This window comes from Haemaphysalis longicornis, unplaced genomic scaffold (assembly GCF_048455015.1).
Source record: "Haemaphysalis longicornis isolate Haplotype H1 unplaced genomic scaffold, Haemaphysalis longicornis Haplotype H1 scaffold_6, whole genome shotgun sequence".
Taxonomy (NCBI): domain Eukaryota; kingdom Metazoa; phylum Arthropoda; class Arachnida; order Ixodida; family Ixodidae; genus Haemaphysalis; species Haemaphysalis longicornis.
The window spans coordinates 83,578,049-83,595,843 of record NW_027526407.1 but is presented as its reverse complement, the minus strand read 5'-3'; the positions used below and the strand labels follow the sequence as shown (position 1 = coordinate 83,595,843).

Here is a 17,795-nt window from a genome sequence, read left to right as displayed (position 1 = left end):
AAATTTACGAATAACAAAGCGATGCAAGTTAATTCTGCCACACGACATGCAAAATTTCAAGCTTCACCTCAAGGCATGCTCCTTTGGGTTGGCTTTTTTGGTCGATGATCTAGCTGTGAAAGAAAGCTGGAAACGTGCGCGCCTTGCGCGAAACGAGTGTGCTAACCCTGGTGTGTGTGAGCTATGTTGAAGGGCATTTGTGCAAAATTTACAAGGAGAGAAGGGCTTTCGTCGCAGTAATTAAAATCACAGTAATTAAATTACAGTAATTATATCATTTTTTACTTTTATGAGTAATGTAATGAATTACTTTTGAGTGTTGGTAATTTAGTAAAGTAAGAAATTACTGCAGGCCAGTAAGTTCATGGAAATTGCTCATTCCTTTTAAAATTAATTTTGACTACGATATAGCCTGTCCGCTTCTCTTACGGCATAAAAAGTTGACAAAGAAAAGTTTACTGAGTTCCATTGCCCGGAGAGTCTCTAGGCATTGGCTCGACAACAAACGTCTTTAGCGGCAAAACTGGCAGCTGGTCCGGATCCACTTCAACGAACTCTTTCCCAGCGAGGAATGCACCGGAAGCAACACGGCAGAGCTAGTTCACAGACGCCGACGATGATTTCTTCAAGATCAGGAGGACCGGGCCCATTCAGTCGTCAAGCGATGAACTCGAGCGTTGGAGGAGCAGCGGCATCGCTGATCTCACTCTTTTCGAAGGGTACGCGAAAATGAAAAAAAAGTTCTTCATTATGTTCAACACAACCCTGGCCTCATCCGCGCCAGTGGAGCGTCTTTTTAGCATGGCAAAAACACTCTGTCGTACAAACGGGCACACCTTTCCGATGCCCACTTTGAATCGCAGCTCCTTCTGAGATGTAATAAAGATATCTAACATATCAATGTATAGCGCTGTAAATAAACTGTACATAAGTTGGTGTATAAAAATATTTTTGAGATTGCAGTGTATATAAAGTGTAAATGAAGTATAAAGTCTAAATATATGAGTGTAAATAAAAAGTATATAAGTTGGTAGTGTATCAGTGATGAATTTTTGTTAAAGTAATTTCAAAGTAATTTCGTTACCTTTGAAAAGTAATAGTATTGTAATGTCATTACTTTCAGCCACCTGTAATTTTTAATGTAATTTAATTACATTTTATAAAATTCTAGGAAAGTAATGCGTAATGTAATTTAATTACTTTTTAGAAGTAATTTTGCCATCTTTACTTTCCTGTCAATATAGTGACATGAGTGAGGAGTCAGGACTTTTCACGCGTTGGTAATACTTGTGGTAAAGTACTGGTCGTACCAGCCTGTAGCATGTCTCGCCTGTTTTCAATGATCGGATATATATTTCCAGTATTCATAGCCTAGTCCCTTTTCAATGATTGGTGGTACCAGACATATATATTTCCAGTATTCATAGCCTAGTCCCTTTTCAATTATTGGTGGTACCAGTCAGATATATTTCCGGTATTCACAGCCTAGTCTCTTTTCAATGATTGGTGGTACCAGTCAGACATATTTCCGGTATTCACAGCCTAGTCCCTTTTCAATTATTGGTGGTACCAGTAAGATATATTTCCGGTATTCACAGCCTAGTCCCTTTTCAATGATTGGTGGTACCAGATATATTTCCGGTATTTGCAGCATGCTGAGAAACCCGCCTTTCTTCATGGCTTAATGTGTGCGGAATTTTGTTGCACTGTATTGCCATCTTGACATAACCTTTTATTCCGAATGGTTTGTAATAATTTCTCGTTGAAGAACATGAACATTCAGATGCATTTTCTGCCTGCACCGAACATTAGTTCTGACTGCCCAAGTGATCAATCTTTTAGCTATATATTAAAAGTTCTATGCCAACTAAACAAATATTTGTGTTTGAAAATACTTGATTCATTCGCACCAACTTTCTCCTGTTCGTATTCAAACTATTCGCTTCGATTTGGAAGCAGTTCCTACTATTCATATTTCAACTGTAGTTAAAAATTGAGCATTTGCACATTGCTAGAAATTAGAAAAAGAAGCCTCGCAGCTTAACACCTAATGCCATTACAAAATTACGATCTGACCCAGGAGTACACTTTAGCAATCCTTAATGTTCGAACACAAATATTCTGTTTAAACAATATTATCTAAGCCGAATAGCGTTTACCTCTCGTGGCGTGAAACAGATTTTCCGGCCTCTTGATAAAACCCTGATGTATGATCGATGTATGATCACATTTATTCCTCTGTTATGCAACATGCCTGCTCCCACCTTGACGATAAGCTGCTTCGTAGTGTTTCGAAAGGAGGTGGAAGGTAATGTAGACGGTGCCTACTGCCTCCGGGTGATTCTGGATGTTCTTTGTAAACTGTTCTGCCTTTTGAGTAGTTTTATGCTCATTTTTTTATATAGGTTCGTTAGTTGTGAAGCGAAGCTGTAGTGTCCTCACTGATGTCGTTGTACGCCAGTACGCCCTGCAGGAGAGCCAACTTTCTCTGACGATGATGATGAATAATAGTGGGTGAAGTGAAAGAAAGAAAAACGCTTCCCGTGGCTGGAATAGAACCTGGGTCCCTCGCGTTATGAAGCCGGTGTCTATCCGATTGCTCCATTTCGACATGATCAAATTGCTCCATTTGGTCATTGCTCCAAATTGCTCCATTTGGTCATTGCTCCAAATTGCTCCATTTAGACATGATGGGGCCAAGCAGTAGGTGCCGATTCGCGCCGTCCACCCCAAACCCAAACGTTAGGCCTACGGAGTGCACACCCAAGAGTTGCTGTGGGTATTCTAGAAAAGTGGTGCGTACACCTCCAGAAAAGCACATAGTCGCAGCGTGGGATTGGCCAACCAAAGGATTCAGCACGAGAAAGCTTTGCGTTCAACCATTGCCGCCGTTAGACGGAGGAGTGGATTTTTTATTTGCTGCCAAATTTAAAGGTTTATTTCAACGTTTGTCAAGCTCGGGGCCACAGCCCCCTCGTTAAGGCCCATGCAATCTTTTGCGTGAACCTTGCTCTGGATGGCCTCCTGTGGTGAAAGCATACAGCGACAATAGAAAGGCGACTAAAGTTTTGTATACAACTGCCCCACTTTGGCGCCTTTGCCTGCATCCCTTTATTCTATCCTGGAGTTAGCATTTTTAATTTACTGCTCTGTTTTTAACACGACAGTGTTTTCGTCCCGGATACACGAAGGCTTCGCTGACGTCATATCCGTCACGGAAGTGACGCCAGTACAACGGAGCAAGTGGACTTTAAAGGGTGCACCCCTGCACCGTGACCCCTGCACACAGTAGCTCCATTCGATTCAGACGCGATTCCCTGCAACGCCTGCACCGTTGCAAGGTGCGCTGCACCAAAGCGCTCGATTCGCCGCTGCAGGAATGGTGCCGTGCACCGCGTCGCTCGATTGCTCATGGTGCAGCAGCGGTGCCGCCGCGGTGCAGAGAACCGCTGCACCTGCTACGGAGGAGGTGCAGCGATTCGGTGCCGTGAGCGTTGGGGCGTTGCGGGTTGGAAGGCGGCTACCGGCAGTTGCGGCGACCGCGTGAAAATGTCCGTCTAGCTCGAAGATACGCTGGACGAACTTAGCGTCGCCGCTGATGCGTACGACGCAACCCAGATGGCCGTAAACATCCAGTTGTAGAGGACGACAGGCGAGGATGATTAGCAGACGACTATGCCTGCACCTCGCTCGATTGTAAACACGCAGGGGCGCTGCTGACGGTGCAGCCGTGATGCACGGCACCGCGGAACCACGCTGCTGCACTGCACCGGCACCACAGAACTTTTAAGTGCGAATGCACTTTATAAGCGACCCCAAACCATCCACCGCCGGCGGCGGCGGCGTCGGCGGCGGCGGCGTCCGCAGTGCTCCTCTATATTTAAAAAAGAAACAGCATCCGGCGCCAGGTTTCGATCCGAGGACTTTGCGGCCGCAGCGCGACGCTCTACCGACCAAGCCACGGACGCGACGCTGATATCAGTGTTAGTGACGCGCCTTATATCTTTAACGCATTCAAACTACGTCGTCAGCGGCGTGCGTTAGCGACTCAGCGGCGTTATAGCGGCTTGATAACTGCGTGGTGTACACGTGATACTACAAACCCGATGGAAGAGATGGAAGAGAAGGCGGCGAGGCGGTGGGCTGCGGGGGCCGAGCGCAAGCGCCGCAAGCGGGCCGACAACCGTGCATTCGCACTTTCACATTCTCCCCCTCGGGGAAATGCGGGGGAATTTTTCTCTGCAACGTTGCCGTGCACCCCTTCTGAATCGAATGGAGCTAGTGTCTTCTTGCAGGGAAGCAACCTTTGGCACTAACGAGTACGTTATACAGTGTGTTGCGACGATAACTGGAACACTTTAAAAAATTTTCCTGAGCGATCCGCCGCTCTGTTCACGCTCAAACTTCACACAAAGGTCGCATTTTGTGGTCTATTTTGTTTGACATCGGGAACAACAACGGTAGTTACCTGTTTATTCTGAAAATAAATAAAAACGATTTTCGCCTATGGGAAAATGGCGGCGATTTGGACGTGCGAGCCCGAAAACCGGGTTTTCTGATCGTCTGTTAGCTCATTTCTAGGTGCATTTTCTGATCGTCTGCTGCACCATTTGGCTCCGTACGTGAATCCCAAACGTGCGTTTCACTCTGCAGGTGGTTCCGTCGTTCCAACATCAACTCGCGCTGGCTCGCACGTCCAAATCAGCGGCCATTTTCCCATAGGCGAAAATCGTTTTTATTTATTTTCAGAATAAACAGGTAAGTACCGTTGTTGTTCCCGGTGTCAAACAAAATAGACCACAAAATGCGACCTTTGTGTGAAGTTTGAGCGCGAACAGAGCGGCGGATCGCTCAGGAAAAATTTTTAAAGTGTTCCAGTTATCGTAGCAACACCCTGTACGTAGGGTTGTTCATTTTCGGGTTTTATATTTTGACACAAAAGTTTTTTATGCCGGAATACCTAAAGATTTCACTGACGTCATTTCCGTCATGGAAATGACGCCAGTACACCTTTGTCGAAGCGACCCGCCAGCAGGACGTCGCTCACCAAGCACACCCACAATACAGCCGCCGACCCGCAAATCATGCTGCGCCGAAGATTTCGCTGCACATTTCACTTTCGTGTTTTACCGATTCCTATGACAGAGGGATCAACCACTCTTTTTACTATAGCTTTGTATCATTCTCGCACTGCCAAAATTAAGTAATGTCTGGTTTACCGCAGGATCCCTTCTCAGCCCTGTTATTATTCACTGTGCAGCATTTTCCCCTTCATCTGCCTATTAACATGATTGCGTGCTTTGAAAGCTCATATCCGGTAACGAGAGACCACTTCTAAAAAATGACCTTAATCCAGATAGGAAAATGGTGCTTACTGTGGATGATGAAGCCTAACATGCTTAAGAGTTATTCAATGCATGCAACATGTGAATACCACAACGTGTCTTCATACTTGCTGAAACCTATTGGCATACCCAGAGTGGAGCGTTGCCTCTAACAAGGAAGGCATCCTCATTAACAGAAAAATAACTACGTCCGACCACAATTTACAATCATTATCATATCATCTTTCATATCTATAAAATGGCTCACAAAACATTTGGCCCAATCTAGAGCAACACTGCCTGTTTTTCTGCGCAACGTACAGCTTTCCTTTCAAAAATACCAACAATTGCCCCTTACTTGTTATCCAAGTAAGAAAGTCAACCAACTCCTTGTACAAAATACCCTAATACTTTTCTGACGACTATCACATTTCATTCCCTCGATCTACTGCCCCCATGCACACTGCGCCACCTCTAACTGAATAAACATGTTAATTGTTAAACCGACACGTTCAACAGATCATACCCATTGCACTTTAGGAGCGGAGTAGCTTGTTGTAACCGATGGCATTGAATGCAATCCCACGAAGGCCAAACAATTCCCAACAGCCCACATGCATGACCTACCAGCTGCAGTGACGAAGTTTGCATCGTTGCATTTCGTCATCATCATCAACAGCCAGCTACGTACACTGCACTACAAAGACCTCTTGTTATCCTCGCCTTATCATTTTTGTCGTTGTTTCTCATAGTTCTTGTATCAAAATGTAACTTGATAATGTAACTTGATGTGTTTGCATTCTCCTTATGTATTAGATGCCCCAGTAAGGGGCCTTTAATTAAACCCTTTCTGGTCTGTTGTCGGGCCCTGCCTGAAAACGCAACGTGGCTGTAGCGGTCCGTTGTCGGGTTAGGCCCGACTTTGGTGTTCAAGGTTAACTTTCGCAGTTTTTCTCACTGCGATATGGTAGCATTGTTCTCATACATGATGCACCATCTTTTAAGGGATAAGTGAACGTTGTTTGTTGAAGTTTTTACTTCTTTTTGCACAAGGGTGCAGCACAATGTTTAACACCGGCCCTTTGGATAGAGAGAGAGAGAGAGAGAGAGAGAGAAAGAGATCAAACTTTATTTAAAGCGGCTCATGTCCGAACTGCAAAAAATGAGGTTCTGGTAGGCCTGGAATCAGGCGGGAATTCCGCAGGTGTCAGGGCCCCGCCCGTGAGCAATGTGCCGGGCGAGGCGAAGCCAAAGGATGGGGCGAAGGTCAGGCGGAGGAGCGGCCCAGCTTTCCCATGAGTATGGAATGTGGGATGGTAAAAGGTGTGGATGAATAAAGTGAGGTGATCGCCTGGCGCGAAGACAAGTCCAGTAAGTGTGCTTAACTTTGGGTAGGCACCACACACCTGACAGTGGGGCGTGCCATGCGTGCCATCTCGAGAGCGTTTTCACGTGCGTGTTGTTCGCTGAGAAGCATGGCTGCTTTTTCATTACGTGCATTTTTCGATAGTGCACTTAGCGAAAGCGATGATTTTAATGGGGTAAGGAATTACGCACCTGCATCAGATGTGCTGTTTGTAGCGATGAAAAAAGGCAGCAGGAGAGAAACTGTGTTTGTCTGTAAAACCTGCATGCGGTAACAACCAACCCTGGCCTGCACCCAGTGAATGCTTCGAGCGGTTTCACACAGCAGCGGAAATATCTGTAATGTAGTCGCAAGCAGAATGCAAGAGAAAAAATAAATATCCCGCGAGTTTTTTTCGCGGCGCCAGAACTTGGCAAAATAGTTTCGGACCAGGAGGGCCAGAAAGTGATTAAGAGTTTTGGACTGGCACATCGGTCCTTGGGACCAAAAAATTGCCCGAAAAAGCATTTTTTTAGGTACCACTTTTTCCTTCGTTTGCACAGTTTTTCCTCCGAAAAGTTGGTACTTGAACAGTACCAGGTACTTATAAAAGCCGTACAGGCTGAATTTTGATGAAAAAGAAATGACAATTAGTATTTTCTCTCTTTTCGCCATTAGCGATATCACAGCAATAGGAAATTCTCAAGGTACATCCCAGCATATACAGCAGCTAAAAAGATAATTTCTTTTGCAGCGTAACGCTGAATGTTGTAACCATCCAATAAGGAAAGCAGATTTTGCATTTTGTGTATCAGTAGTTGTTTAATTAGCATTATTTTTAATCGGTTAGTAGGAGTACTTCAAACAAAATAAACTGCTTGCCACATTTCATTCTCCACAACTTCTGGTATCTATTCATGCGTTGCTGGTAATTATTTGTTGATTACTTCTTGTTCCATTGTTCTCAATAACAATTAAGGAAGATTTTAATTATCTCAGAAACCAAAAGCCTTACTTCAAAACTAATTGGATATTTGAATTCAGCTAAGAAAACTGAACAAACCTATAAAGTTTCAAGATTGGTTGGAAAGCAAAGAACTGTGGTTGATTCCTCTGTCATAGGAATCGGTAAAACAAAACACGAAAGTGAAATGTGCAGCGAAATCTGCGGCTGAGCATGATTTGCGGGTAGGCGGCTGTCTTGTGGGTGTGCTTGGTGAGCGACGTCCTGCTGGCGGGTCGCTTCCGCAGAGGTATACTGGCGTCATTTCCGTGACGGATATGAGGTCAGTGAAATTTTGGTGTATCCCGGCATAAAACACTGCCGTGTTAAGATATAAAACCCTAAAACCAACCACCCTAAGTATAACATACTCTTTGGTACTAAAGGTTGCTTCCCCACAAGAAGACACTGTGTGCAGGGGTGCACCCTTTGCAGGCGGCTTGCTTCGTTGTACTGGCGTCACTTCCGGGACGGATATGACGTCAGCGAAATCTTCGTGAATCCTGGAATAAAACACTTTCGTGTTAAAAAAAGTTTCTGAGACCAGTGTGCCCCCCTTAATTAAGGGAAAAACAAGACCTAGAATGCTGGTGTAATTTCTATACCTGCCTGGTTTGCCGAGATGGCATTCGGTAGATCTGAGCAAGAGTAGGTGAGGAGGGGTTGAGATAAAAAGGTTAGTAGCAACAGAATGGAATAAATTAGTCAGCCCTGAATTTTGTATTTCTACCAAAAAGTTTTTTTGTTTACCTTAATATTGGGACCCTATAAGCTTAAAAACAAAAGAAAATAGCTTGCGGCGAATGTAATTAGCAATTTAGAGGCACATCTAATTGGATCATAAGCTAATTAAACTTTTCAATTCTAGCAGAAAATTTTATTGTGCTTATCCTAGATTTTGGAAACCACCGAGCTCACATACAAAAAACCTCTTATTGCAAGTATTTTTAGATATACAGACATGTTATCAAACTAGGATTTCAGTCCTCGGGGTCACCCCGACGTCAGTCTGGTCTTCACTGCAGTGCCTTCCTCTCTGTAGCGTTCAGCTGTAGCAAAAAACAAACAATGGTGATATTAATAAGAAGAGCCATCCTTGAAGAACTACTTCCCAGAAAACTAGCCATTTTGGCTTTGTTCACAAATTGCTAGTAGAATTTTAGTTACTGTCCTAAATATAGGACACAAGGGCTGAAAGGGTTAAGCTCTTCACTGATAACGATGCCAATTGGTGTAAGATTGGATTGGATGGTCAGCTAGCTCTGGCGCAATGTGGCCAGAATGGGAGAAAGGTTTGGATAAACACTGGTCTGGAGGATTTTTGTTTTGGTCTTACAATCATACAAAACTGAAACTTGGGAGTCTCCTGGACAATTTAGGAAACTTGGCAGGTATGCAGTTCAAACACCCATTCACAGTTCAGAGCTTCCATCCTAGCGAGTCAGCTACCATTTAAGATACAGCACGCACATAGCACAACTGATCTTTTATTATGACAAACAAAAATAAAGACAAAAAAAGGCAACTGACAGAACATGGCCTTCACCTCCTCATTAAGTTACAATGCAGGGAAGAGAAACAAAGGACGAGAAAGCAACGCGCTCAGTGGCTTCTGTCGGGGTGACGTTGTCGCGGTGCTGCCTTGATGATGTTGTCCACGCGCAAGATCATTTCGGCCGCCTCGGCCGCGCTCAGCAGAACCTGGCGCTTGACCACCAGGGCTTCGGCGATGCCCAGTTCTTTCATGTCATCCACACGGGCTTCCACCATGTCTGCAGGAGCAAGAAAAAAAATGTGAAATTCAGAGATTAAAAATTGACAAGTCGACCTGCGAATGTCCAAAACTCGAGTGTTTAGCTTGGTTCTGAACATACGTACAACTCCGAAATAAACAATGTTATAATTAACCAAAGCTCGTGAAAAATGAACGACCACATAATGCAATAATGAAATTCACGTTGAAAAAGTTTGCCATCCCTTCCTGAAAAAAATTGAGAGAAGCGCGAAACCTTTCTCACATCAAAATTCGTCAAAACCACCACTAAAAGTGCGTCTAATTGACTGTCAAACCTTCAAAAACCCAAATTGCATACGAAGAACTAACCCATGCGGCGATTCCACGTGCACTAAGTAAACGCATCTGTAAACGCATCGAATTGAAAGCTAAGCAATCGGAAGGCACTTTTATTATCATGTGGATGCCGAAATTATTATTTTTGTAATCCCAGACTCGGCTTTATGGACAAGTGTAGAGCCACGACAAAAGTTGCGCCAAGCGAGGTGACAGTCGTAGCACCCCACCAGCCCTCCCATTTGAATCCCCACGGTGCACGTTCACTACGAACGTAATTTGAGTAACTTTGGTATGTCTGGCCGCCTCCCTTTTGGCATTAAATTTCACTTCAGATAGATGAACCATTATTACTAGCATGCAATAATAGCCCGTCCCGCTATCGGACACTGCTTGAACATTTTGCGGCAATGTAGCTTGCACTGCCACTTCTGCGGTGTCGATCGTCCCATCCCCGCCGTCTGCAAGCTCGCTGTCAAAGGCAGCAATAACTTAGCGTTTTATAACACCGCAATTAGTCCGAAATTTCACTTCAAGCACGCATCGCGACTCACACTCAAGGCCGAAACACGGCGAATTCGTGGGCACCAAGTTCTTGATGAACTTCCGTCTTTCGAGTCACGCAACTTCCCACAACAGATCAGATGACTAAATGTAAACCCGGCCACCCCCATAACCAAAACCACGGTAGAAATCTGCGAAGAACACTCTGCCTGAACCACGGGCAACTGCTTTGCCCGGCGGCCATGTTTTCCAACCTTCACCACACCAAGATGGCCGCACCCAGTAATGTCATTCAGGCGATACGACGCTCCGAAAATAGCCGTTTTTTCATCAACTTGCACAAGTAGTTTGTCGCCTCAGTACAGATAGGTATTTTTTTTACAGGACTTTGAAATAGTTTTCGATGGGAAAACTTTAAAAACGCACAGAATATAACATATTCAACCAGACATTGTAACTTTCGAAAAAACTATCTCAGGGACAATTTTATGCGGTTTTTTTTATTGAAGGATCAATCAATTAAACCTTTACAAACAGCATCACCTTGGGGGTGCAGGAAAATCTGTCGTCAGTAAGCATTTTCCCCCACAGAAACTGACAGGAGCGTTAAAATCCTTGGCTCTGAGACTGTTCTGGAGCAGTTTGGCACAATTTTTGCAATTGTCAAGCTTTCAGAGCAGCCCTACGCAGGAAAACAATTTTGTATCAAAACTGTGCAATATGCGCAGCTGTCTCACCCCTGCTTTACAAACAGCATCACCTTGGGGGTGCTGGAAAATCTGTCGTCAGTAAGCATTTTTCCCCACAGAAACTGACAGGAGCGTTAAAATCCTTGGCTCTCAGACTGTTTTGGAGCAGTTTGGCGCAATTTTTCAATTTTCAAGCTTTTGGAGCAGCCCAGCACAGCTGTCTCATCTCTGCATTATCTTTGATTATGTCTATCAGTTTTTCTAGCGACGAGATCTCAGCAGTCACTTTCAGGCAACACGCTGTAGCCTACTCCGACGATTTGCGCGTTCGTGCTTTGGCAGGCTATGACGCCGGCAAATTTCGCCTCCTCCTTCCGCATCAAGAGCGACGGTGGCGTCAAAATTTGGCCAATCCCTCCTGTCACGCCACGAATGTTTTGCCGGGTGACAAGAGCGACAGAAATCGTGTCGCTTTTGGTCGCTCCAGTCGCAAGTGTGAACGGGCCTTTATCGAAATTGGGCTGTCAGCAGTACAGTGAAGCCGTGCATCGGTGCTTTCGTTTTTGGCCGCTATCACGCCTCTGCCCTTTTCCCCTGCTTAACAGTACAGCGGTACATACTACCTACACCAAAACTAAAGTCACACTACTTTTTAGGGCGACCTTACCTTAGTTCTGGCATAGGTACAGTGAACTAAAAGAGGCATGGCCGCTGGACAGTGCACCTTTAATCCAGCGGCCGTGGCAGAGGCTATAGACTCTGTATGAAGGGCTGTCTGCATAAGTGGATTGAATTGGATTACGCACATACCTCAGGTTGCCAACGCATCCTTTATTCTTTTCTGGAGTTAGCAAAACTGAGAAATTTTGAACCTAACCGGCATTTGGGCGCAACGTGGCCTAATTTAAGCGAATGTCATGGTTTTGGCACAGCTTGGCTCAAAAATAAGAAATTGTATCAAAATTGATGATTTCTATTGTATCGATTGTAAATTGTGTCAAAAATTTACAAAATTTACAATTGAGCGTCAAATTGCGCTAATCAAAATTGACCCAATTGTTGCACCCCTGACAGTGTTGTAATTAACTGAACCTTCTAAAGGCATTTTGGGGAGCAACGTGGCCAAGTTTAAACGGATTTCATGATTTCGGCGCAGCTTGGCTCCAAAATAAGAAATTGTATTTAAAATTGATGATTTCTATTGTATCAATTGTCAATTGTGTCGTCAAAAATTGACAAAATTTACAATTGAGCATCAAATTGCGCTAATCAAAATTGGCGCAATTGACGCAGTTGTTGCACCCCTGAAAATGTTGTAATTAACCAAAGCTTCTCAAAAAACAAAGGGTTACACAATAAAATAATGAGTTTCACGTAGAATAACGACTGACGAGGCAAGAGCAGATGTGCAATGGGAACTCACTGATGCCCGCAGTCCTCTTTCCCTCGGAGTGAGCTGCCCGCAGCTCAGACACCAGTTGCGCACTGTCAAAGCCAGCGTTGTCCGCGATGATGGTTGGAATCTGGGGAGAAGGCAGCGACATTAGCGGTAATACATAACGGCAGGCTGCATCCCTGCCGCCCAGTTCTTACTGGCAGGCATGCTGCCTGGGGCTTTTGGAAAGCAGTGGCTGCGCAAACTGGCATACGCAAGCTGCATTGTTTGCACAGGCTTTAGTGCAAGAGCTCGAAAATGCACTGCACTTGCTGCTCAGCATGGTTTGCACGCAAAATATATATATAAAAAAAGGCCTACTATACAGTGGACACTTTTGCTGTGAGCAAAGAAAACCCTTTCCACAGCACACAGTCTGCCTGCTGCCTTGTTGCAATCAACGCACTCTGGAGAGAGAGAAAAAGGAAAGCGAAACAACAGACAGAAATGGCGCCAGAGCATCTCAGAATCCCTGCTTCCAGCATTGCTAGTTACACACACATATACATGCACATAAAACTCGCATAAATTTTGCCATAGACGATGGTATGAATCCTGCAGCACAACAAGACTTTGGGTAAAAATCCGACAGAGTGCTCCCATCCAGTACGGCAATCCTCGCTGGTGTCGTTCCACAACTGCAAACGGATCAGTCTGTCTTGATTTTACCCAACCGGACAAACCGCTTCTGCTCACTGACTAGCCACAGTCACTGTTAATTCTTAATAATGACTCTGGCTAGTCTGTGAGCGGAAGCGGTTCGACCAGTTGGGTAAAATGAACATGACTGCTCCCATCGCTGCCATCATGCGACACTAGCTAGACCTTTGCCGAGCCACTGTCCCCAGCAGAAACTGTCCCCAAGCGGAGCTGTCCCCAACTGTAGCATCCCTCCAGGAGAGCTGTCTCTAGCAGAAACTGTTCCTAGCAGTAGCTGTCCCCAACAGTAGCTTCTCCCAGCAGGAGCTGCTCCTTGTAAGCCACCCAGACTGGGCCCACCACAGGGAGCAGCAGCGTTACCTGTCTGAGCGCCCGGGCAAAGGCCTCCATGGCGAGGGCCTCCTTTCCGGGCGTGGACTCGGCCAGCTTGCACACCGCCGAGGCCATGAGCATCTCCGAGCTGCCGCCGCCGTACACCACCCGCTTGTCCTTCAGGGCCTGCAAACAACCACGCAAGACATGTTGGCATGATCACCCGAGCGGACCCACGTACAATGAAGCAGTGCACAACACTACCATTCGTGGCTGACCTCGTAGTACGAGCAGCAGTACAGGGTGTAATGCTTGTGAGGTGAGGTGTGTCGTGCGAGGGAAAAACCAATGCAAAGCGCAGATCCCTTTAGCAATGAAAACAATTGTATGGAGCGCAGGCATTCCCCAGAGAACTCCTGTTACAGCCAGCAGCGCCACCTGTAAGTTTCTAAATCGAACTAAACAGCTATTTGACAAGTCAGTTTTATGAAACTTTATACCATAAAATGAAGAAAAGATTGTTTAGGGTATTAAATAAGGATTAATTTAACAAACAAAACTTCTGAAAACAACTGGTAAGGAGCGGCCGCCAGGGGCGCTGCTTACAACAGGAGTTTCTCAGCAGAAATTTTCATCGCGAAAGGGACCCCCCTAATCGGCCATAAATGACACCTCTCTCTTCTAGTACACTGTATCAAAGGCCTTCGGAAGGCCATCGAAACAAACTGTCTATCGAGTGCCCCATTGTTGTAAATACATTTGGCGTACTTGTGGGCGTTCAACTGTTCGATCGAAAGTAACCGTGTAGCACTGGCATCACACATTTACGTTGCCCTGTCTTGGCTGCTCACATTGAAAACTTCGCAGATTTACTTTAATGTTGCGATACTTCAAACTGACAATCAACAAGGCAACTGTTAACGCGACAGAGATCGAAATCCCTGCCCGCACGCCTACAGTCCAACAATAGCGCAGCTGGTTTCAACACTTGCTGAATTTACAAGCACGGAGTTGATTTGCTCCGTGCTTTGCCAGTGCGTCGTACACTGACACAGCCCCTTAGTCCCGGTGCAGGCCAAACTATCGAGTGAACAAACCACAGAGCTCAAAAGCTTGCCATGACAGGAACAAACGAAAATTTAAAGAAAGAAAGATTTCCTTTACAATTTGAGCGGCCTACAAGACCTGAAAATGTAAATGCCCGAACTCACAACACCAGGCCAAACATTGCTTCCACACGTTAAGACAATCCAGTCTTTCATCGGGAGCAGCAGCAGCAACAAATCTGGCTGAGACTCTTTCTCAACTACTTCTACAGACAGTGCTGCTCGCCAAGGGGAACAGAACTGTGCCCCCACTACTCCCGGGGCTTCCAAGAACGAGCACGACCGCATACCTGGGAGAGGACGCAGAGCACATCGTGCAGGGAGCGGTCGGCCTCGTCGAGGATCTGCTGGGTGGCCCCCCGGATGACCACGGTGCACGCCTGGCCCAGGGGCACCCCAGAGAACTGCAGCAGCTTGTCCTCGCCCACCATCACCTCCTCGATCAGGTCGCACGTGCCCAGCCGCACCAGCTCGGGGCTGTTGAAGGTCGACACGATCTCGCCCCCTGTGCGTGCACGTTAATCAGAGGCCGCTCTCAAGACGTGGGAAACACGGCATCGTCGAAGTATAGCTCCGTATTCGCGCACTCCCAACGCACCGCCCCCGATTGCAACACGCAGGAAAGATTGCTGAAAAAACTTCGAACAAAAGTTTGCTGGATTCAATCGTATTTTTGGAGGCGTTCATGCTGATGGATGCTTTGGGGCCGATTTCAGCTTTGAGCCTAATTGTAATGCGCACACAAATTCAAAGCTTACTTTTAGAAAAAAAAGGTGCGCGTTAGAATCATGCCAATACGGTATCTCAAGGTTTCTTAACATGCGGAGTTTCCCACTGCAAGGGCGTCATCCCACTACTAGTGCTCAAGGTAACACGTATCACGTTGCTGATAAAGGCGTCACAGAGGCAGTTACACGATACCACCTGCATCCCATCAGATGGTGCGGTGGATGCAGATGGTGCAACAAGTAAAAGCTGCCTTTGTACGTTTTTTAATTATGGAAAGCACAGATGAATTCGATTGATTGAAGGGTTTAACGCGCCGACGCAACGCACGTGATGAGGCGCGCCGTAATGGAGGGCTCCGGATAAATTTCAACCACCCGGGGATCTTCAACATGCGCTGAAATCTCGTACACACGGGCATTTTTGCTTTTCGCCTCCATCAGAAAAGCAGCCGCCGCGGCCGGAAATCGAAAACGCGACCTCGTGCTCAGCAGTGCAACACAGACGAATTCACTATGTGAGTAAATACGGTACTTCTAAATACGGGGCAGCATTCCAAGTTCACCAAAGAATCGCTGCATCGCCGACTGTATGTCACGACTGGAGCGAGCCCCCACCTGTGACCAGGGCCAGGCGCTCGATGCCGTCAAAGTCGGCGTGCTCAATGGCCATCACTCCGGCGTCGGCGAACAGCTGCTCGGGGTAGTTGTAGATGAGCTGACGGTTGATGAACACGTTGATGTCGTGCTTCAGGATCTGGTCCACCTGCATTCCAGCCCACGGGGGAAGTGAAGTTTGCACCGCAATCAGCCCCTGTCTGGTAATCCTGTGGCATCTATGCACACCAACTCTGCAGTGAAGCACGACCTAATCTGTTTTTCAGCAAAACTGGGTAAACGGAGAGAGCTTTGAAGGTCAAAAACAACAAACTTGGCCTCTCCCATCACAAACCACAATAGAGAGAAACATCTATTTCAAGCCCAAATAGTGCATCCAAAAGTGTTCTGAACTCCAAGTGAAAATAAAAAGCAAGTTTCTTCAGATGTACAGGTGCTTTCATGAGTAATTGGAACAAAGATTTGCGAATGTCAGAAAATTTGTCTTACTGGCCTTATGACAGCCATTACCAAAAAAGCTCTTTCTATTAGGAAGGACTCCTTTAAATGCACACCAATGAAGCCAGGGAGTTTCTGGAAGAAATTCCTGCAAATTCGTGAGACTACTCCTGTTACTTTTGATGGCACCTGTACCTCATGATTTTCTGTGATACCACCACTTCTTGGTGGTTTGGCACTGGCATACATGGAGCTAGAGAAGCCATAGAAAAAGAGGCCGTCACCGTGCCAGAAAGTAAAGAACAAGCAGCGCACAGCCACTTCCCCGCAAAGAAGTCCTGCTGAGCCTTACGCTCATTCCGTACTTACTTGACCTACCTCGAGCCATCAATATGGTCAATATGACATGATATGGATCATATGATATGACCAATATGATTTGTAGGATGATAGGTGTAACGTTAAGGGACAAGAAGAAGGCGGAGTGGGTTCGAAAACAAAAACAAACGTGTGTTAAGGACATAGTAGAAATTGAGAAGGAGGAGGAATGGGCATGGGCAGGCATGTAATGCGAAAGCAGGATAACCGTTGGTCATTAAGGGTAACAGAGTGGATCGCTAGAGAATGCAAGCGTGGCAGGGGGCGGCAAGAAAGTTAGATGGGCAGACGAGATCAAGAAGTTTACGGGGATAAATTGGTCGCAGTTGGCACAGGACCGCGGTAATTGGAGATTAATGGAAGAGGCCTTTGCCCTGCAGTGGGCATAGATAGGCTGATGGTGATGGGCCATCAATAAGCCTTAGCTGCACACAGGGCTCCTGTGCTGCCGGCGAGCTATGCAGAACGGGGAAAAGCCAATGCTCGGAGGCCATAATCCGTTCTCAGATAAGCACAAGCCTGGGCACTTCTTGTGGGCTGCAAAATATTAACTGAACGTGCTGCTGTGCTGCAACTCTAAACAGACCTAAAAGACGTGAAACCCCTTCTATTTATGAAAAGAATGCGCAGAATTGAGCTAAGGAAATTCACACACACACAAAAAAAAATTAGTCTAGCAAGCAATATTGGCATTGCTGGGACTCTAACCCGGGGCATTCGTTCCAAAAACCCGAGGCTCTATCCCTAGGCAACTGAGGAAGTACAGTGGACTTCTTTTAGCAGTTGTTCGAATCAACAGAAGGGGTGTTCTTAGTGAAGCAGTAGATGGTGCTGCATGTGCACAGGAAATGGCGGGCTTGTGCCCACAGGGGAACGGAATATCGAACCCTGAAGGGGGAAGAGAACGTTCAGTCAGAGCCATTCATTCTGGCACTCGCCTTCTCCTTCATCTTGACCTTCTCGGCGAGCTCCATCTCGGCGATCTGGGCGACCGACTGGACGCGCACCCGGCTGCCAAACACCTTCACCTTGTCCGCGTCCATGGGCGTGTTGGCGATCAGGATGCGCGCCTTCTCCACCCGCTTGGGCTGGTGCACGCCGGGGCGCTTGTCCAGCAGGAAGCCTGCGGATTCACGGAAAAAGAGGGGGTGGGGAGGGATGAACGTCGCCGCTGCTACCGTATTTAC

General features: G+C 46.3%; 1 protein-coding gene across 2 annotated transcripts in view; it reads right to left on the bottom strand.

The window, feature by feature from the left end:
* Positions 1–9,143: 9,143 nt before the first annotated feature.
* Positions 9,144–17,795, bottom strand: part of Cct2 (chaperonin containing TCP1 subunit 2) — a 28,447-nt gene continuing 19,795 nt past the window's right edge. For both annotated transcript variants that reach the window (XM_077675413.1, XM_077675412.1), the window contains exons 6-11: positions 17,547–17,731; positions 15,793–15,940; positions 14,740–14,954; positions 13,392–13,529; positions 12,360–12,459; positions 9,144–9,444 (exon numbers count right to left, since the gene is read on the bottom strand). In XM_077675413.1, the coding sequence (XP_077531539.1) occupies positions 9,275–9,444; positions 12,360–12,459; positions 13,392–13,529; positions 14,740–14,954; positions 15,793–15,940; positions 17,547–17,731 (956 nt within the window). In that variant the 3' untranslated portion in view covers positions 9,144–9,274. The remainder of the gene's footprint in view (positions 9,445–12,359; positions 12,460–13,391; positions 13,530–14,739; positions 14,955–15,792; positions 15,941–17,546; positions 17,732–17,795) is intronic.